The sequence below is a fragment of the Megalobrama amblycephala genome, linkage group LG22 (assembly GCF_018812025.1).
Source record: "Megalobrama amblycephala isolate DHTTF-2021 linkage group LG22, ASM1881202v1, whole genome shotgun sequence".
Taxonomy (NCBI): Eukaryota; Metazoa; Chordata; class Actinopteri; order Cypriniformes; family Xenocyprididae; genus Megalobrama; species Megalobrama amblycephala.
The window spans coordinates 18,742,684-18,766,143 of record NC_063065.1 but is presented as its reverse complement, the minus strand read 5'-3'; the positions used below and the strand labels follow the sequence as shown (position 1 = coordinate 18,766,143).

Here is a 23,460-nt window from a genome sequence, read left to right as displayed (position 1 = left end):
ACACTGACACTCACTCATACCGAGGCGTGATTGAGCAGAGCAGAGAATTTCAAATTACACACACAAGATGAGATGTTTTAAAGCCACCGATATTGTATTTTCTATAAATTTATGTACATAAGGAGACAATTTTGCATGAACAATTCTATGTATGTGCATTCATAATATGAGTCAAACATAACAGATCTTGTGCGTACCTCTCGTATCTCTTGGCCCGCACCTTTATACGCCTGTAGTTCGTCAAGTATTCCCAGTGCATCCTTCAGGACCACATCCACTTCTTCCCACGTTTCCCGCTCTGCTTCTGTTGGCTGGGCATCTGGAGGCAGAGAGAGAGAAAAAGGGGAATAAAAGGTGTAGACTTCAAAGTCTTTAATCAAAAGGTCTTTCAAGGTCACATTTTATCAGTGTCTGACACATTAAGAGTGAACATACTGTACGTATGCAACTCGTGAACAGGAATCGGAGCTTTATACCTTAGAGAATGAGGCAAGATTACAACTAAGGAAAGAACAAAGAAAATGGATTAATTAGTGACACTTTGTACACGAACCCTGTTAAGGGTGCTGATACTATGGCCAAATTCCACTATCACTGTGCCCTACTGACTCCGAATAGTACTCTGAACGAAGAAGGGTATTACTGTAACATTTGGTACATCATACACATTCACTACATTTTAAAAGTCTGATTCAATTCTCTGGCGTAGTTACTGTTCACACTACATGCGCACCCTCGAGTTCAGACTTATTGTGTCAAATGTGTTCGGGCATTGTTCTGATCGCCTAGTGTAAGTACACCCTTTCATTAAGTGATTTGCTTGCTGCTCACATTTGTTTGGAATGACCCGACACATTTGTTTGGAATGACCCTACAAGTAGCGTCTCCTTCCTGCAGCTAACATTGAACTGTGCATATACACAGTCCAAATGTGACATCACTATCTTGTTAAAGTGTTGGTTGAGCGATTCATAGGCCATGTAGACGTCATTCTGCTGAACATATCCTTTTGTGTTCTATAATAGAAAAAAATGAATTTTGGAGTGAATTACTCTTTTAACAGCCATGCTGGGGTCTTAAAGAGTATTTGAGTCAAACCTCCACAGCTGAGCCATTTTCATTTGCTTAAAAGGCAAAGTGTGGAATTTTAAATGGTGGAAACTTCAGGCCCACATCTAAAGAGAAAACTCAATGAGACATTGGCAGCTGCTAACTACAGCTGGCTTCAAGTGCAATTTAATGTGCGTTCAGATGCCACATTAAAGATGCCTTGATAGAGTAGGTCCTGTTTCAGTGTTCTGTGTCTTGGAGTCTCTTGCACTCCTGTCCTCTTTATTAGGGTTACATAACCCTTGTTCTTATATATGTCCGCCTGATGACCCATGAATGAGCCAATGATTTCGAGGTGACTCCATATCGCCCCCTGTCTTCAAAGAAAAACAACTACTGTGACTAAAAATGGAGACAAACACTGTAGTATGGAAATGTTCTGTGGGCAAGGGCAATAAAAGCCAGGAAACTCTTGTTTTCCACTGTCTTCTTTTCTTTGGTTCATTCACCCTCCTTTGCTTTGAAGGGAGTTTTTGGGTTCAAACAAATAAGATGGTAGCAGATTGTGTGTGGTTCATGATCTAGCCTCCAGGGGAAAGGAGTTTAAGATAATATCAAATCCCAAAGGGGAACTGGCATTTTTTATATGGTGACCGGGTGATGACCTAACACATCTTGATGGCGAAAGTTGATGACAAAGTGCCCAAACATACCAACAAGGACAGATATTAAAGTAGTGCATATTTTGAGGGAAGCTTTGAGAATGGAGGATTGTTTACAATAAATGAAAGAGTTGATAAAGAGGGGAGAAATATCTCACTTTCAAAATCAAGGAAGAAGTTGGGCTCTTGTTCAAGGTCTGTGCATGTCAAAACTTTTAGAAGGTTCCCCATGACAACGTACCTAAAGGGAAAGAGAAAGAGACAGAGTTAAGTGACAAATTTTGAACAGAAATCATGATTCTGGTGGTCAGATCCAGGTGGGGGCACTTAAGTGCTCTACTCTGATTCCATCATGGTGCTTATCTCCCCTGTTATCAGTCAAGAAACCATTGCCCCTCCAACCACCAGTCAACGCTCCGTCCCCTTACCCCACAGCTTCCACTCTCCAGACGCAGTGGTTTTCCTGTGCAGGGAATTGGGTCGACCAGATGTCACTACTGTAACCCCCTCCTTCAGCACACACACAGAGTTACGGGAATCCCTGCGCTTTGGTGGCCAGTGCCAACTGTGTATGTCATGCCTACTGCTCACGTTCAGTTCCCTATTGAGGGGCCCCAGGCATTCAAAGTCAAGATTTAGGAAGTAGACTAGCGTTTTTATATGTAAAAATACAAACAAAACAAAAAAATATTAATTCTCTTGAGATAACTGAGGCAAAACATGAATAACAGTAGACAGGGGTGCAGTACAGAAGCAAGGCCACCACACAGCAAAATTGAGGAAGGAAAAGTGACATTCCCAAGACATTCAATAAAAGGGTAGTTTCATAGATAACAGGATTTTATTTACTGATTCACTGACTTTATTAACTAATAAAAAGTATAAAAAGTACTTTCTTCAATACCAGTTTAAAGTACAGACACATTTATTCTTAAGCTCAATATATACTTCACATTTTACAGGTCAGGAAGAGTATGTATTCAATGCGCATTAAGTAAATTTCATCATCAGCATAATACGTGTGAAAGCCAGTGTTTGCCTTGTCTGTTGTTTTACAAACAAAAAAAGAAATGAAAAAGACAGAACCATAACAACGGCATCAAACTTCTGGAGAAGCAACAACAATAGAAACCCGTGTTGATGAGTACAGTCATAACTTCTGGAGAGAAATAGCGCAGACATTGGACAAGGATGACATTGGATGCATTTTCTAGTGCTTTCTCATAGAGGACCTATGTTCACACACGCTATAAACATTACATCAAATTCAAGGTTTTTCCTGCATTTGAAAATATTTTGGTAGCCACCAGAATGAATCTTTGTCCCATTCTTCAGTACTGATACCAGCTGATAGCCAGCATCTTTAAAATGCCTTAAAATGCTTGTGTGAGTGTTTGTGTAAGTGCTCTGTGAAGGGCGTTGAAGGTTTCTATTTACAACTTGTTTTGTAGCATTGATCTTTGTAGCCAATCACAGACATATCGGTTGAGGACGCAATTGCCAATCAGATGTTTAAGTTAATCAGAATCCGCTCAACAAACACTGCTCAAACAGTGTGAATTTTGCACTCAAATCCTTTCTGTATGTCAAATGATACTGTATGTCAAATGATCCATGCATTAAGCCTTGGAATATAAAAGCAAAATAATAAAGCTGCCACTTTTTCTATGTAATGTGTAATGTTTTACTTTGTTGTTCACTTTACAAATCAGTCACTCAGTGAGTTTTTACATTTAAATTTACAAATTTTTAATAAAATAGTTCTAAGAACATTTATTTTATGATCTGTCCTGATAGTGATTATTTTTTATTTCTATTTTATAAACAGGATCAAATGAGTTAATATTACAAACTGTTTCTTTGCATTTATTTTATATTTATTGTCAGTACTGGGCTCACAGATGGGTTTCTGTGTTGGGTTCTTTGTACTGTGTGTGGATGACCATGTTCATCCAACACCACTGAAGACCATTTCTGACCCAGGAAAAACCCTGAAATACTTTAAAAGACTATGTGTTTCGCTGTACATATATACCTAAAGTGTTTGTGTTAAAACTAACTGAAGTATAGTTTGGGCATTATGATGACAGTTACAAGAGCTGAGTGCGTGGCCCAACGCAAACTTTTCTGACTCAAAGTTTCAGGATGAACTGTTTGGAACAATGGAATATATTTGCAACTATGCTTGGTGACACTAGTGACACTTTTTAAGAGTCAGAAAGAAGCTAGAAAAAAAACATGTTAAACTATGTCTATTTTGGAAAACCATGACTAATAATGAAAGTGGACATCTAATTCTACAGATCTGTACAAAATTGCTCCAACACATTTTTAGAGTTATAAAAACACTACATAGCTTTTTTTTTAGCTTGTTAGAAAATCAACTATACAAGGAAGATTCTGAGAAATCACACAAAAAAGGGGGGGGGGGGGGGGGGGGCAGAGTCCTCCAACACAGAAAAGTATATATCAGATAAAACACTGAGAACTGTGGTGGTGGCATTTTCCCATCTGCTTACAATGATGTTTCTCAGTATAAAAGTTGTTTTTACCAAGAACTCCAGTGGTCCTGGAGGTAAGCCTCTTGCTTTAAGTGTGTCTGGTTTGAATCCTGTAATGTATTTTTTATTTATTTTATTTTATTGTTTGGTTTATACATTTACCAAATTCACAATTCAGCCACATATAATATAACAGAATGCACACCGACATGGTAAAGCGGCCATGACATGAAGCAGGGCATTTTTTGTAGGACTAATTTTTTCCGCATCCATTCCAAGCCTCCAATGCTTTTAGAGCTAGTAACGGAGGCTTGAGCCATTAATATGCAGACTAATGGGCGTGCATCGGATCCGTGCAGAAAGAAAACTTCTCACACAGCATGAGAGTACCAAATTGAGTTCTTTCACATCTTCTTGTGCTTGAATGTTTAAATTGGCAAAGATTACAAATGCAAATGATAAACTTTCGTGACTATGCTGCATTGGCCGGATCGGGTGACAGTTCCATCAACTGTCCGGAGCGTCTTTCGTGCTGGGCTCGGGCTATCGGGCAGTCCATATTGTTGAACCTTGTAATAATGTAACGTAACATAACATATAACAGCCCTTTTGTGTGGGCACTGCCCATCTTTGTTTTTAACTATAAACACACACACACACACACACACACACACACACACACACACACACACACACACACACACACACACACACACACACACTCACACTCACACTCACACTCACACACACACACACACACACACACACAAAGCATTAACACAGATGTACACAATGTCATGACTGACTAATCTGTATTTTTTGACAGCCTGTTGTAAAGGTAGCTGCATCATACAAAAAGACTGAACAACACAAAAAGACTGGGCTGTGTTTACTTTCACCTAGTACAAAAGATGAAAGAGGAGAGGAAAGTAGACAAGAGGGAAAGGGTCAATCTAGGCCATGACAACAGCAGCATATTACCCATGATTCCTGCGCCTCTGGAGGGAAGAGAGAGGAGTATAACACACATATAAACATGCTGGCAGCTAGATGTAGGTCACAGACATGAGTGTTTATGTGTGAGCATGGGTGTTATATAATCTAGCTGACGGTAAGACAGGACACTTCTAAAAAAGAGATGCAAATCTAGACAGCATGGGACAAACAGTCACTCCTACACACCTGTCATTACAATGAATGTTACAGTCAAAGGGGAGAAGTATAAATCACTGAATCATTGAATGTTTTGGAGTGAATGAGTGAATTATATAGTCAAATGTAACTGGTTAGAATGTGGAGAGTCTTATACAGTACATTTTCTTAACAACATCCAAGATTTTATGTTAAATGTATAAGGAAAAGTGTAAAGCATCCTTTAACTCATCACCACGCATTTTAAAAAGGTACAAACCTTACATGAAATTATAAAGTAAGGCTAAAATTATGATTAACTATACTGACATGTTAAATTGACAGCTTTACTTTTTATATGTAAGGATGTCAATTCAGTGTGACTAATAAAAATAAATAAATAAAACGTGTTGAGATGCTTAACTCGTTCCCCCCAAAAGTTTTTTGCCTATTTCAATGATTGTCTGCTTAAATTCATTTGATTTAATTTAATATAAATTATTATTATTTATATAAAAACATTACAATATAACATTATTTATATTAAATAAATAAATAAATAATATTAATTGATATATTCATTGGTTTAATTAAATGACATGTAATTAATTTAATATTACATTTGGTATTAATTTAATCAGTCATTTTAATCGATGGATATCCCTAATAATAATTATAGAAGAAGAAAAATTATTTAAATTAAATTCTGTGGTGAAACTGCTTGAAATTTCATGTCAATGCCGTGTATGTCTTGGCTGAGAACATGGCAGAGAGACAGAGAAGGTGTATGCAGAGTGACAGGAGACAGGCTGCTGACAGGTGGAAAGTTGAGACATGAAGAGGTAGACAGGTGAACAGGACAACAGAGACAGAGAGGGTCTAGAAGCTGAGGCAAACAGACAATGGGTGAGAGATTTGACAAAGAGTGACGCAGGGGTTGAAGTCAGGTGAGTGTCTGAGCTGGGACCATCTGTGTGTGAGGGTCTCAAACAGTTACAGGGACTGTACATGGAAGTTACTGACAGTAAACCAATGATCAAAAGCACTCTAACCCATACTGACAGAAGAAAGACTCACCTGAGCCAGCATACTCTAACTGACTCAGACATTCACACTTTACAAAAGAGACATGGACACATGGGCAGCGACAGGTTAAAGCCACACAGAGGACCATGTGGAGGTCAAGGCTTAGCAAAACTCAGGATTAGAGTTAAAAGGTCAGTGGTGTGTCGATTATCAATCTCACAAAACAACTGCTGAAGCAGTGCAAAATAACAGATTCTTCCCTTTGCAAGCATGCAAAGGTTGTGTTAAGTTTTTAGGTGTGCAAAAGTAACTTACAGAGAGCATTCGTTTTATGGACAGCCAAAAACAACAGAAAAACCCAAGAGAAATCTGAAGAACCATGAAATCCAAAATCACCTTACTATATTTTTAATATAATATAATATAATATAATATATAATAATATAATATAATATAATTATTGTATATAATATAATAAATGTATATAATATAATAAATGTATATTATATTATATTATATTATATTATATTATATTATATTATATTATATTAACTGTATATAATGCTTTTGCACCAGCTTTACTGTTTGTTCATACTCATCCACTGTTGGAAAGTTACTTAGAATAAATGTGATCTGAATCCAAGCCATGCCAACGATGTGCCGCTGCCAAGTGCGCTAACCCCAAATCCCACCCAGAGCTCCCTCTAACCATTAGGGGGTCATTCCAAGGACGGCCATCTAAAAAAATCCAATATTGAACCAAATTTTCACTGACACAATCATATTTCTTACTGAAACAAATAAACAAAAAAGTAAAACATTTATTTAAAGAAAGCAATCTTTCTTTCAGAGACAAAATACGCAAAGTAATACGCAGTAATGTTATCATTGACCCAAAGAAATAAACATGATTGGGGTGTATGTATGAAAGGAACTAAAAAGATTTCTTTATAAAAATGAAAATAATCATGAATGGAGAACATTTATCAAGGTCCTAATAACTCCTCATGACAACAACAGGGTATGTGGGCCACACTGAGACAAGAGTGAAGATTATATTAGGCACAATGCATTTGCCTCTCAGCTTCATTCACAGCGGTCCCAAAGGATGAAGGCGAGCTCCCCATACAAGCTCTTTCCGACAGAGAGAGGCTCTGACCTGGTTGTTTTCTTTTGGAAGCCTCCTACTGGGAGATTGCGTGCTGGAAGAGAGAAGCTAGGATGGGATCTGGAGAAGGAGGGGGCAAAGGGGGGGCTCGTCTAAGCCCGCTGGGCACTTACGATTCACTACTGCATTCTGATTGGCTGCACGCAAGTTCTCCTTCTCCTGCGCTCCACTGTATCCATGGAGCTGAAAAAAGCTGGTGCTACCAAAAACACGCTGACAACCAATCAGAAAGCGAATGGCGAGGCGGAGGGGAGGATGAGGGCACTGGAACAGTAGTCCGACTTAAGAGCTTGCGTATGAATATATGAATAGCGATGAGGTAATGCACCAAAAATGCACAACTAGCGCAACAGCAAACACGCTGATTAATCACAGAACAACTGACATTCCAGTCTGAGGATACACATAATCAATTAACCTAGGTTAAAAATGTATATTTGAATTAACTGTATTTATACCCGCTCCATTAATTTACAGTAATCTAAATGCACACAGGCAACGTGACCCATAACATATAAGGCATGCTGGAATTCTGCAGGAGCACTGCAGCATGGGAATCCACGTGCTCCGCCATACTACGCTATCGTTGTGGTGGCATAAGAAAAAAAACAACAATCTCTCCCCTCCCTCATTCCCTCCATCACGTGGGCACGGCCGTGGAGTGGCTAACCGGCTGCCTGGGGCATTGAGGGGGAGGGGAGCGAGTGAATTAGTGTGTTTTCATGTGCTTGCTTATTTGAGTGAGTGGATGCAATAATCCAGTTATGTATGTGGTGAAGTATGCGCAGAATTGATCCTAATGGGAGAATATTGCCAGAAGAGCGACACTTAACATAGCAGCCTTGTCTAAAATCAAATTTATAGAGGCTTAGCCAGTGATTTATGCAATTCAGGGCTAAAATACACATTTATTGACAATCACTTTCCAAACGCCAAGTGTGTGCCTGTGATAATGTACGCTCAAATATGAGTAATGTGTGTGTGCATGTGATGCATCATGCAGTGTCACTCTACGGCAGCATCACTTACATCCTTGTCTGCAGTTTTAACTTGACCTAAATTTCTCGGGGTGTGCTGCCACATCGCATTAGCTGAATATCTGTGCTCTGATTTCACCCCAACCCCTTGAAACCCACCCAATCGAACAGAAAATGGGGGAGCAGATACCCTTCATCCACCCCCAAAAAACTGCATGACCTCCCTGACCCCACCCAGCTGAGGTGATGCGTTAAATAAAATGAAGGAATCAAAGGGGTGATGGATGAGGGGAGGGGAAGCGTACGTTTGTTTGTGACTTGTAGCTCCGCCCACGCTGGACACACTGGAGTAAACAACCGCTTTAATGCCCTCTTCAAGCACAAAATCAAAACAAATCGCTGGATAAGCCAATGAGGTTGTAGTGCTTTTGAAGGATGTATACTATTGGTGCATCCGGTTTGAATGTTACTGCAACAACAACACTGTCAAATGACAACCGTGACATTTGTAGCTTTGATGTAACCTGCACCATAACAAATAGTGACATACAATCAGCGTGATGTTACTGTTGCTCACTTACAATTGTTATCATTTTAAAAATTTGCATAATTCTCAAGTAGGTGGCAGTGTATGGTGATAACCGGAGAGGTTCAGAGTAGGATTTTTGGTTAATCTCTCCTACAATAGGACCACTTAGGCAGCAATGTACCTCTCACGATCAAAGCCAGAAACCATGGCAACCGAAAATCATAAGCCAAAACAGGGCACCTCATCTGAAATGTTGGGAGAAGGAATTTTAAGCCACCCCATTCCAAATGTTCAAAGTCTGTTTAATCGACAAACATGCATCACTTCCATTTCTGAAGCTGTTGAGATTAACGTAATCTTTCAAAGTTCCTTTTTTTTTTTTTGTACAGGAAAAATGAGTTACATTTAAAAAAAGAAAACAGAGACAGAACTTGATGCATCCTGTCTCTTCAATGTCACAGCTAGTGTAACATCCATGTTTGCTTCAGAAAACAGCAGAACTGGAGAGAATTCATGTGTGTTGGTGTCCTTCTTATTACCGTGAAGGTCTTTAAGATCTGAGAAAGTCATTTGGTGCAAGACAAGCACAGTTTAGCCCCTGCATACAGATTAACACAGGCTGTGGCACTTTCGCAGCCTGAAGATGGAGATCTTGGCTATGAAGTTTGCATGTGTACAAAATACAATGTCTGACCCCCTTTTTGAAGTAGTGATGTTCTTTTGTCATTGACTGACTGACTTTTTTGACATTATTTGATGTATTACTTGACGTTTACAAAAAGAAAATGTCAAATTCTTGCTTCAGTTTCTTTCAGTTCTCCTAATTCAGAGTAAGTGTGTGGCATCAGAAGAGTTGTTCGTGCTGAGTATGAGGGGTGGGGCACTGTCAAACTGTGATGGGATTTTTGGGGGTGTGTACCGCATGAGTTGGATTTAAGCTAAGAGGCTTGAGATGGGTTTTTAGGCACAGAGCACCCTCTGCTGAAAGGGGTGTGCAGAGGACCACTCCCTATTCTCTGGGTGTAAATTAAATTAAATCAAATAAAAAATAAAATAAAATAAAGGAACATAATATATATTGCAGGGTATTTTGCACCAAGAATACTAATACCCAAAATTCTAGGACAGATGTAAATATCATAATGAGGTTTGAAAAAGGTAAAGGAAGGTGAAAAAGTTTAAAATTAACAATCAGTTTTTTAATATTAACCACCGGGAATTGACTGGCCTGATGAATTGGGCACCAAGACTAAGAGCATGTATTAAGAAATAATAGGAAACCTGCGCTGTTTCAAAACAGAGACTGAACGATGGCTTCATAAAACTTTAGTAAAAATGGTCAATGGAGAATGATCTTGACATTTACACAGCAGGGCAATGACAGCGTCTGTAAAATGTCTGTGGTATGCATGGGTGGGCGGTAAGTGCAGTGTGTATATGACACACAGTAAATGAAAGGGGAGCTAACCCAATGAATATTTAACTAATCCTTCCTCTCCCTTCAGCTGCATCAACATGTCTCTGAGAGCAGGAACTGACTGACTCATAAAACACACTGCCATCCTTCTCATACCTAAAAGATGTCTCAGATCTCTAGGCAGTGGCTGCATCTGCTCTCTCAGCACCACTTCACCTCATGTCATGTCTTAAAAGGGCAATTATTGCCAAAGGTCAATGGAAAAGCAAAAGTGCACTTACAAACACAAGTGTATCCAAATTCAAACTGAAATATGTATATTTAGCTTTGTTGATTGGAAACTTTTCTTTTTTTTACTTTTAGTTGCTTTCTACTTTATAGTAGTTTTAAAATGTTGGTTCACCAAAAAAAGAAGAAAATTCTGTCATCATTTACTTACCCTTATGCCGTTCCAAACTGTAAGACTTTTGATCATCTTTGAAACACAAATGAAGATATTTTAATGAAAGCTGAGAGATTTCTGTCCCTCCATTGACAGTCCACGCAACTACCATTGTCGATTCAAAAAGATCATGAAGAGCTTGTAAAACTAACGCATATTAATTGAGCGGTTTAGTACAAATTTTCTGAAGAGACTCGTACGCTTTATATGATGTAATTTAGAATTTTATTCACGCACAAACATTCATTAATGCACACATTAGATATGGTAAACGGAAGCTCAAGCATGCTTGCTTGACATGCGAAAACCAATGAGATTTGTTCTTTCACATCAAACAAGTACAGTTGAGCTTCTGTTTGTTTGCCTAAATTACATATGTTCATTATATAAAGTGATTGAGTCTCTTTATTTAAACCACATGGATTAGTTTTACGATCTCTTTATGAACTTTTTGAAGCATCAAAGTGGTAGTTGCGTGGACTGTCAATGGAGGAATAGAAAGATTTAAGATTTCATTAAAAATATCTTCATTTGTGTTTTAAAGATGAACGAAAGACTTACGGGTTTGGAATGACATTAGGGTGAGTAATTGATGACAATTTTTTTCATTTTTGAGTGAACTAACCCTTTAAGCCCTACACCCACAGCTTTGGTAAAATGTAGTCAACTACTATAGGCATCATATACGGCTTTGCCCCTACAAAAATAACTTTTATTGTCAATTTCACTTATTTTAGTTTATTTGCCTACTACAGTATGAAGTTTTCTTCAGCTTGTTGTTTCTTTTGCTCATCTGACAGAACTAATGTCTTGTAGAGAGAGCGAGAGATGGATTGTGATAGTCAAGACATTCTAGGGCCTTTCTAGGGTTGGTCACTATTACACCCTCTTCACTGAGTTGGATGTGCCCAGTTAGTGACTGGTAGTGTTAGTACAATAACATTCAGAAATATCTCAGAAAAGTGGCTCTAGATCCACTCATACATTTATTCAGTTAAAATCAGAGTCAATCATCTGATTCAAGTCAATATACAGGATAATTTTCAGGAATGAAGAATTACCAAAATAATATACGAGTGGTCACAAAAAAAAGAAAAAAGTATATTACTGTATGTTGTAAAACTAGTGAACGTGTCTAAAACCCAGACACAACACACCCGCATACTACAATAACTTATAACTTTACAAATGGCGCCACCTGCTGCACAAAATAAGCAATTACTTTAACACAATCCAACAGCACCAAGGTATGACATACTATGTGCATTACACCAAACACTACTGCAATTATAATTTAGAAATATTATGTCAGAAAGCTCAAAATTAACTGAATCAAACACTATGTTCCATTTTTACAAAAGACTTTATAAATATGGTAAATAAACTTGTTTACTACACACTAGTTTCAATATTAGATTTCCCCCGTAGGACAATAAAAAAGGCAAAACCATGTCCAGAGAACAGATTATTAGTTATTTGGGATGGGCGATTGTATTTTTGTCACCCAGAACACCCTAGATTTGTGGCAGGGCATTCACATTCATACTACAACTATCTGCATATTCTATTCCCACATTTTCTGACCAATGAATTTTCGTGATTTCCAGTCGTTCATGACTCATCCAGTCAGTCATGCTAACTGATTTTTTAAAAATTATTTTATAGAGATATCAAGTATAGCATTAATTTATAGTTGAAGAGATACTTTACAATGAAGCATAACTAGAATCAATAGAATGAATGTTCAAAAGTTTTGGGGTCAATAAGATTTTTTTAAATGTTTTCTCTCAGGCCCAGCAAGCATAAAAAAGTACAGTAAAAATAATATTGTGAAACATTACAATTTAAAATACTGTTGTTTCTACTTCAGTGTCCCATCATCCTTCAGAAATCATTCTAATATGATTTTCTGCTCAAGAAAAAATTCTTATTATTATCAGTGTTGAAGACAGTTATGCTGTTTCATATTTTTGTGGAAACACATTCAGAAGAACAGCATTTATTTGAATTTTTATTTTTTTATTTTTTATTTTTTTACATTATTGTTGTCTTTATCATCACTTTTGTTGATGATACTTTACATCCTTGCCGAATAAAAGTATTAAATTCTTTCAAAATAATGATCTTAATGAAGATTTTATTCCTGGACAGTAGGAAGGCTGATCAAGACATCAGTTTAATTATAACCACAATTAGTATACATATGCGGAAGAGACTATCCAGTTACTCATCTCCAGTCAAAATGCAGATGGACAGACTAACTGTCAAACAGACTGTCTAACTGATACCGCCAGACATCTGAAAATAATCAGGCATTAATCGTACAGTTATTCCAACAACAAATAGCTCAGAGCAATCGTGTAAATCCTATTAAAGTGGTGAATCCTCTTGTAGAGGCAGTTTTCAAGATTACCAGACAGTGGCAGCATTGGCTGATATGCAGGGGGAGGGGCTGACACTGTTAAAGATGACCTCAGGCTCCACTGCTAGACACATATAATCCATCCTCGCCTTGCAAAAGTACAAGGCGTTTTCATTGGCTCCCAGCCACAAGATTTGGAATAATCCAAATGCATGTCCTGTAACGCACAACGTCATGATCTGCTAAAATGAAAATTTGTGTGTGCATTTTATGGACTAGGTGTCTGCTTACAGATAGATGTCAGATGAAAAGGGTGTGTTCTCTACGTCAAAGTTAGCAATTATGTGTGTACCAGCTTGTCAAGGTATCCATGGAAACAAAGGCAAAAATAAACATGGGTGGTTAGGGGCAGGAAATAATAAAAATAAAATAAATTGGGGGAGGAAAAAAAACACAAGCTAAAAAAAGTCATAAGGGTGGAGGCATGTTGTCATCTAAAAAAAGTTGTGGTAGATTTTCTTCCCTATTGTGATGTACATCCAGGTGAAACAGCTTCTTGAACAAGAAAAAAATGTTGGCCAGACTTATCCATCCATCAGCCCATCGGAATCGTTGATTGTTTGCTATTGCTCGTGTGAGTGACCACTGACCAGTTGCTGGAGGGGAGAGGTATTAGTCCTGACCTCACACCAGCGAACACGTCATCAGAGAAAAGAAGAGATGTCGTTGTATGGGGGAGGGGGAAGTTATTTTGATTAAAGATTATGAGGGCACATGTATGTACAAAAAAAAAAAAAAAAAACATAATAATAAAATAAGGATGTGCATGGATAAACCATTTATAATAAAAGCTGTGATATTCCATAAAAAAATAAGAACTTTCAATTTTGATTTCATGGTGCCTTTAAATAATCTGTAATTTCAGACAGACAGATAGATAGAACAACAAACAGACAGACGGACAGATAGACAGATACAGACGGACAGATAGACAGATACAGAAAGAACGATAGAACAATAGACAGATAGATAGATAGATAGATAGATAGATAGATAGATAGATAGATAGATAGATAGATAGATAGATGTTAAATGACAGAACGATAGATAAAACAATAGAAAGGTTAAATGATAGAATGATAGAATGACAGACAGACAGACAGAAAAATAGAATGATAGACAGAACGGCAGATAGACAGACAGACAGAACAATAGAACGAAAGATAGATAGAACAGACAGAATGATTGATAGAACGATAGATAGAATGACAGATAGACAGATAGAATGATAAATAGAGCAATATACAGAGAGAGAATGATAAATAGAGCAATATACAGAGAGAGAGAACGATAAATAGAACGATAGAACGATAAACAGAACGACAAACAGAACGACAGAACTACAAACAGAACGACAGAATGATAGAGCGATAGAGAGATAAAGAGATAGACAGACAGATGGAGAGAGACAGCAACAGAATGATGGATGGATGGATGGATGGATGGATGGATGGATGGATGGATGGATGGATGGACGGACGGACGGATGTTTTGGTAATTAACCATCTTTTGCAAGTTAAAGCTGATTGAAAAGGTAAGAATAATGGTTAATTTTCATTAGTTATTTCTTCACAGGTCATTAGATCAAGTTTAACCACTTTAAATCAGACAGAGATAAAGCAATGCGGTAAGATTGTTATGATTGTTTCAGTTATTTACAGATCTGAATAAATGGCTTTTATATTTAAAGGTGTTAACTGAATTTATCTTAGACTGCAAAGTGACAACCTACAAAGCATTCAATTAATCAAAATAATTTGTGACAATTATTTAATGAACGAAGCACATACATAAATATATGACAAAGCCTTAAAACAGACAATGAATCATTATAATCACAATTAATCATCAGTCAAATTAATAATCGTGATAGCCCTAGCTCTAATGATCTCCTCTTTCATCACATGACAATGCATTTCGAATGTATACCTTTTAAGCATTCTAGCCCACCCAACAGAAGACTGGCACACATTCAGTACCCTCTCCATGCTCTGAGAGAAACCACAAAACAGCTATTCGCTCGGCTTTAGACTCCCCTCCATCATGCATATAAATGGGGCCACCTTCTGTAAACTCTGACACTTTGATTACATAAGCCGCCATCCTAGAGGAACAGGAAGCTGCATTACTCAAGCCCTCTTTATATCCCACAATGCCGTTCACTTCCGCAGTGGCCATGTTACACAATCTGGGCTCACATCTCTGTTGGAAAAAAGTGCAAAGAAAGACGTTTTCTCTCTTTTATTAAAGCTTGAAAAACAATTGTGACAAAACTACATGCCATCAACTGCTGGGAAAACTGTGCCTCTTTCTTAGATGTCAGACTATATAGTTGAAGATGATCAAGTGTAAATGTATGAACTATTTAAAGGGGACATCGGATGCAAAATTCACTTTTGCGTGGTGTTTGGACATAAATGCGTGTTAGCAGTGTGTCTACACAACCACCCTATAATAATAAAAATCCACCCAGATTTTTTTTTTAATCCCCACAAATCATAAGCACTTTGTCAGATCAAGCCATTCACAGATTCTTGGCAAAGTGACGTAAATTTGCACAGGTCCCTCCCACGACTCTTGACGGACACTGTCCTTTTAGCATAGATCTGCCCTGAGTGAGCTGTAAACAGACAGTCCGCCATTGACACAGGTGTAGACAAGAATGTCTCCGTTGGATATAAGAATGAACATAGCAGTCGTCCTTTACTCTCGACATCTAAGCTGCTGAAGACGCAGTGGATTCATTTTGTTTTTGAAGGGAATGCACCCCCGGATCTACCTATATGCGTTTATGTCTGCGCTAAAAAGTTTACTGGCATAAAGTTGGTTTGACGTTGGACGTTTGATATTTGCAAATTTAGGGACCGTCTCTAAAGTTACATCCGACATTGGTATGCACATTTCTAACTTCAATAACATTTGAAGGGAATAATTTACAGTCATAAAATCAACTGTAAAGTGTTCATTATATTTATTCAAATAAACTGTCAAATAATGTGTAAAGTTTTTTTTATGAATCTTTGCAAATCGCCTTTCCTAATGTGCTAGTTAGCAAGTTCCATGACGAATGCAGCGAAAGTTAAAGGCCAGTTCACACCGCACAGATAAATGTCAACAAACATGTCTGTTAGAGTTTGTTGGATCAGGACGCAGCCTCCGAAATGAGACGCAGCTAGTGTGATACCCTGTCGGCGTCTGTTGCCATTGGTCGGAGTTTGTTTTAACCCGACTGAACATGTTCAATCAGCGTTTGTTGGGTCGGGGAATGTCTGAGCAGTGTGGTATGATTTTCCAACAAACGACAACAAACTCTGAAGGAATCTGACCTGACCACGAACCATTGCCATGACGATGAGCAAGTCCCTTGCAAAGACTACTGTTTGATCGTGCCGGCACTTCACGCACACACATCGCAGCTTGTTCATTATTAAAATAATACAGTCGAACAAACATATGTCGTCATTTCTATTTAGAACCTTGTCACTGTAATTCATAACTGCATGTTTATAATGAACAATGCATTAAGCTGATTGTCTTATTACAAACTGTGTCCATTTTATGTAAAGATAACATGGTAACACTACAATAAGGTTTATAAAGGTGTTAATGACTAACAAGTAATTTTCAAATGTATTTTAATCGTTTTTGAGCATTTATAACTGCATAAATAAGACTGCATAAATACCTGCCAAGTTCCCAAGATAGGGGTGGGGTGAACAGTAGATAATTATCATTTAAAGGGACATGCACCATAACAGAGCTGTTTTTGACAAGGTAAAAAGGGTGTTTTTAATCAAAGTATGTTATAGACTTTTCATGAAGACCCTAAAGAATAATACTAACTTGAATACTATCCGATGTCCCCTTTAAAAAAAAAAAAAAAAAAAAAAATACTGCATCAAGTAAATCATAAAACAATAAACAAACAAAAATGTTTGCCGTTTGTGTCTAAAGCTTAAACGAAAGAACCCAAAGCTTATCTCAACGCCCAAACCAATCACAAATTCTAAGACAGATGATAAACACAAAGACTGCTTTGCACCTGCAATACATCAACAGACATAAGGGCAGGAAGACTCCACATACCAGAAAATACTGAACCAAGAATGTCCTACACCCCAATCCAACAGCCCAGAGCAGAATCATACGGGAGCTTGAGCTCACCAGAACACCCAGAATGCTGAACTGACAAAAGAGACTCATTGCTAAGATATCAGGGGAATGCAGGAGAGAGGAAGTGGTTTCTGGACAACTGGACTGTGGTATCATTCTAATGTGAAGGTCTTAGAAGTCTGCAATACACTCAATGAAAACTGATCTTTACATGTTCAAGATACAGCACATTAACACTGTGTCAAAACCAAATGCAATAAAATTACATAATAAAAATATAAATTACATAATAAAACACAATAAAACAGTCAAGTGAGTTTTTACTAACCAGCGTTGTGCATGAAGTCATTTTGACAGTCACATTTTTGTTGCACTGTCGGCAGCCCCACCCACAGTAAAATCTCATTGGTTCAAACTCCTGCTCTGCATATTTGTATTATAAATGTCAAATATGTTTTAACTGGCTGTGATTTTGTTGCCTGGTGCAACAAACTTGATGCATTGTGCCTAGTTAGGAAGAGGTGTAGTATGAAAAGCAATTACAACACAGTAACTGTAATATTGCAGTGATTTTAAAGGGGTCATATGTATGTGCATTTTCAGAATGAGCTGATTTTGTAGTTTAGTTTCAACAGATTCTTTATTTTGAAATTTAGAGATATCAAAAAGTTTATTGTATTTAAGTAAGTGTATTCACACTACAGTTCACAATTTATTTTGCATTAAACTGATCAAAAGTGACACTAAAAGACTTTTACAAAACATTTCTTTTTCAGCAGTGCCTTCTTATAGGCTAATTATCCTAAAAAAAAAAAACATTACACTTAATACACACATTTTAACAAAATAGTTTCTTCAGTTCACAACAGTTCAAATAGTAAAATAACTGCACAGTAGTTGTAACAGAGCTGTGATTGTGTGTGGAGATGCTTACCAGCAGAAAAGCAGAGGAGGTGACAGAAGGGAGGCCTACCTAGGCACTCGCCAAGGTCGCAATCCTACAGAAATACTAACAATCTGCAAAAAGAGAAGAGAAAAAGAGTTCTCATTATCACCACTAAAAATAAGCAAATTAAAAAGTAACAGAGCTGTGACATCAATGACTGAATGTGCTTTTAAGCAGCGTTTCTCCTTTTCAATTCCTCTACACGTTTGTCTTTTACGGACTTTCTCCCCATTATTTCGCAATTCAAAGCCTAGAATAAGCCTTAACACACTAAAGCCTTCAGGCTAATGTATTCTCACAACCTAATCACTCAGTGCATGTTAAGTTCCTTGTTATACCACACCTGAATCGTTTGCCTATTACCACAGAAACAAACAGAAAGTCGTCTTGTGTCAAAATCATCAAAACAACTACTGTGCACAGCTTTGGTCTAATGGCTGCAGTGAATCAACCTTTCATCATACCACAAGACACAAGCCTGCAAATGTGTGGTTTGATCGGGGCAGGGGATGTGTTAGTTTTGTAATAATTCTGTTCTTGACATTCAAGACAACTTTGCCCCCTCTTCATTTAATGCCTGTAGGCTGTAAAACTGCCCCAGTGGTAAAGCGCTGGGAGGTGCTCAGGCCACTTCCTCTTGTGCAACACTTCCTCCCATTCACGACAGACTTCAGCTTTCCATTATGCTTGCTGGCTTCACCCTTACCTTGAGTCAGAGTAAACCGTTTAGTGTGGTTATTTTACAAACCCTAACCCTATTAGACACATCCTGCATCGTTTGTGCTATGAATATGAATTATGTTTGAGAAGAGTGTTTTATTATTTTTCTAAACAATCAATGGCAGATTACAAAACAGGCAAAGAAGAAGAATTTTTTTTTTAAAAAAACACAAACGCGCACACACACACACACACACACACACACACACAATTAAAAGATGGGACCAGAGCTACCTAGCAACTTTCAAGAACACCTTAGCAATCATCTAGTGAAATACCAACCACTCAAAACACCTAAGCAACCATTCAAAACATGTTAGCAACCACATAACAACCATCCAGAACACCCTAGCAACCACTAAGCAACATAACAACCAACCAGAACACCTTAACCACCTTAGCAACCATTTAAAAACCCATTCAGAACACCCTATCAACCAATTACTGACAGCCCACCAACCAACTAGCAATAGCCCAATAATCATCCAGAATTAAAAATAAATTATAATAATTATAACAAATTAAAAAAAAATTAGTAACTTAAAATTAAACCAGAACCATGAAATTCCTTACAATCCTTAGATCCTCTTGCAAGCTTTAATCATTCTAAAATTGAAATTAAAATGTAATACACTTTGTGTAATATAAAGTGTCAATTCAGTTTTAGTTTACCAGGACATTAAAGTCAATCAATGTTAAATGAATCAAAACTACATGCCCCTTCCCATATTCACATGAAGTTTTAAAAGGCCTAGATTACCCAAAACATTTTGTCATTATTTATTCACCCATGTCGTTTCAAATAAGTATTAATAAGCTTGCTGTGGTGTTTGGCCGTACACAATTACATTGTTTGGATACTGCGGCACCGCCCTCCACTGTCGTTTATATATATATATATATATATATATATATATATATATATATATATATATATATATATATATATATATATATATATAAAATAAAAACCATTTAGTTCAGTTTGACAAAAGAAGCTACAATTATAAACTGAAAGTGTCTGCTTTGCAGCACAGCGGAGCATGGGTGCTTCTCAACACTCAAATTGATGCTTCCTCCTTTCCTCTAGCCCATGATCCAGAAACCAATCGTACTCAGCCATCTTGAAGGACATCTTAATTCTCTAATTGCACTGCAAGGAGGTGAGGAACGAGGAGTGAGGAGGCATGAGCTAGGATACACAGGTGTCTCCTTTTCTCACATCCTAAGGGGTTGGAGCAAAGACACGAGGAATGGAGACGAGGAAAGGAAACGAGGATGCACAAATAAGAAATGAGAAGCACCCCTGGAGTCAGATTTCACTCATCATATGACAAAAATAAGGAGGGATGAGGTGTTGCCAAGTCCACGTTTTTCCCACAATTGGGCTAGTTTTGATTAGCAATTGGGCAGGTTTTGTTGTGCAGACCTGGCAACCCTGTAGAGATGACTGACAAGACAATGGCGGAGGATTTGGTGCTCAACAGATCCCCCCAGAGTATGCATGATATAAATTATATTTACAATGACTTGATGAACTTATTGAAGCATTAAAGTTTTAGTTGCATGGACTTTCAACAGAAATGCTTGGACATAAATCTCTCAGCTTTCATTAAAAATACTTTTATTTGTGTTTCAAAGATGAAAATGAAGTCACACAGGATTGGAATGACATGAAAATGCGTAATTGACAGAATTGTCATTGTTGGACGAACTATCCATTTCCGTCTGAATCAAACATTCACCTTATTCTGAGCAGTGTGAAAAGCAAACATCACACTAAAAGTCTCAGGGTTCTCTAAAAATGCTAGCAAACTGCAAATTCCTGACGGGGTGTAATGTTACTCTTTGTAAAATACACTTAGCTTGACAGATTTGTCAGAAGGTCGGATAACAAAGGCAGTTAAAACTCTGCTTGTATAAGTGTCATGTTTCCTTTAGGTGACATCATTTCATCCCCCCTCAAACACATCTGAGGTCAGCAGGTGGCGGCTGGTGACTTCAAAGCAGTTTCTTTGCCATTGATATTGCAAAAATGGCCTGCTTGTTTCACAATCTTCAGTCAGTCTAACAAAAATCCTCAACATGGTAAAAATGCAGAAAATTGCTCAGTTTAGATTCAACATTGAGAAAATGCAACAGTGAACTCAACAGAGGAGATACAACCATTAAAAAGAGCATGCCTAACAAACCATGCTGTATGACTTGACTACGCATTGGTTCGTGGTCAAACAAAGGGTTGAGAGGACATTGTCATCTTGCTTTAATGAAATGAACCCAGTTCAAAGAAGACACAGTCACAGATTCACTGTCATTGCTGTGATGCTTTATATTTTGTAGGGGTGTAACGGTTCTCGGTACAAAACAACAACAATCTAACCGTACCGTTCTCCACCCACAGTTATGCCCGCACTTGCACCACGGTTCATCTTAAATCTGATGACGCATCTATAATGTGGTTTGTTGAAAATAACACGTAAGACAGAGACAGGCCGACAGAGTTTGGCTAATGTGCGTTTCTGTCGATGGATATGCATTCTGGCTTCCCAATATGTTACAACAGCGATGATAAAAAAAAATACACACAAAAAAAACATCATTACAGGATATAACACGATTCTATCACGTGTAGACAGAAAGATGAATATCTGAGGAAGGAAGTTTTTAAACTAACTGCTCCAGATCTGGTCTTGATACTAGATAATACACAAAAGACTTTCTCTGGTACAAATCGCCATGCTAAACCTACAGAAAAACTGCTTGGCCCATTCAATAATACAGATCTTTCATTCAGTCCTATATTAAACAAAATCATAATTCTCTGCTATTTTAGCATGGACAAAGCAATAGGGCTGCATGATTTTTGTTTTCCGAGACAGAAGGATGCCAATACCACAATTTGCCAAATATTTTGTGATCATATATCAATTAGGTCATGGTTAAAAATATTGATTTCTCGATTTTAATTGATTATCATTTTGAAAAACCGATTTCGATTCTTAAATTCTAAGATTTGTTCAGTCTAGTATGCTGTTTTTAGAAGATGAATGAAGAGCGCGTTGTAGCGTACGTACATCCCATCCAAAAAAAACACAAAAAGCTTTGTGCTTTTTTCTTCTGATGTGAAAAAGTCTCAGCTTTCAAATTCTGTCCATTGTATTACAAAATTCAAACAATAAATACCGTTTTGGCATTCTTTAATGTGGAGTGACAGATCGCTGTTGCTGCCTTAGTTCAAGTGAAGTGGCAGCGCGTAGCGCACATTAACTAATCATCTCTTCCACTTTACTATTAGTTACAGCATAAAATAAACATGAATGAACAGAAGTTCAAGTCATCAGTGTATATGACTATCTTCTTTCAGATGAACACAATCAGAGTTATATTAAATAATATCCTGGCTCTTTCAAGCTTTATAATGGTAGTGAAGGGGGTGTGAGATCTTGAAGCCCAAAAAAGTGCATCCATCCATCATCATAAAAGCAATCCATACTGCTCCAGGGGGTTAATAAAGGCCTTCTGAAGTAAAGCGATAGGTTTTTGTAAGAAAAATATCCATATTTAAAAAACTTTATAAACTATAATAATAGCTTCCGGTATACGGCCGTACGCATCGAGTTACGGAGAAAAAGTAATCTTTGACCTGATGCATGACATATTGACGAACATGGAAATGCAGAGGATAGAGAAAAACAAAACACCGGTCACAAACTAGAAGTCTAAAATGAGAATTTTTAAAGAGAAATGTCAGAGGATTTCGATATAAGAGAAAAGGAGCTTGAGTTTGTTGCCCAGCCCTATTTGTTTGAACCGCGAGAGGCATCTAAGCTTACGCTACTCCTACATCATTCGGTGTAACATGTCACTCTTTCGCAGTAACTCGATGTGTACGGCCATTTACTGGAAGCTAGTTATTATGGTTTACAAAGTTTTAAATATGGCTATCTTTCTTACAAAAAACATTGTTTCGCTTCAGAAGGCCTTTATTAACCCCCTGGAGCCTTAAGGATAACTTTTTATGATGGATGGATGCACTTTTTTGGGGGCTTCAAAATCTCATACCCCCTTCACTACCATTATAAAGCTTGGAAGAGCCGGGGCATTATTTAATATATTAATTTTAATATTTAATATATTTAATATAAAAATGAATGTTTAATATTTTTGGGTGAAATATCCCTTTAAAACTACTCTTTGTTGATAAGCTCTTCCCAGTACAAAATATAGTAAGTTTGTGTGGAGCAGCATTTACTGCGAACCAAACTGCTCTGAGAAACTGCAAACACTGGTAGATAATGAGCTGCACACATGCAAGACCACAGTGCCATGCTTCACTCTGAAACACACAGCGCATAT

At 37.5% G+C, this 23,460-nt stretch overlaps 1 protein-coding gene across 2 annotated transcripts in view; it reads right to left on the bottom strand.

Moving 5' to 3' along the window:
• The window catches only part of fam49bb (family with sequence similarity 49 member Bb), a 58,586-nt gene that overhangs the window by 19,377 nt on the left and 15,749 nt on the right, over positions 1-23,460 (bottom strand). For both annotated transcript variants that reach the window (XM_048174125.1, XM_048174124.1), the window contains 3 exons: positions 18,373-18,455; positions 1,871-1,953; positions 198-319 (listed from right to left, as the gene is read on the bottom strand). In XM_048174125.1, the coding sequence (XP_048030082.1) occupies positions 198-319; positions 1,871-1,943 (195 nt within the window). In that variant the 5' untranslated portion in view covers positions 1,944-1,953; positions 18,373-18,455. The remainder of the gene's footprint in view (positions 1-197; positions 320-1,870; positions 1,954-18,372; positions 18,456-23,460) is intronic.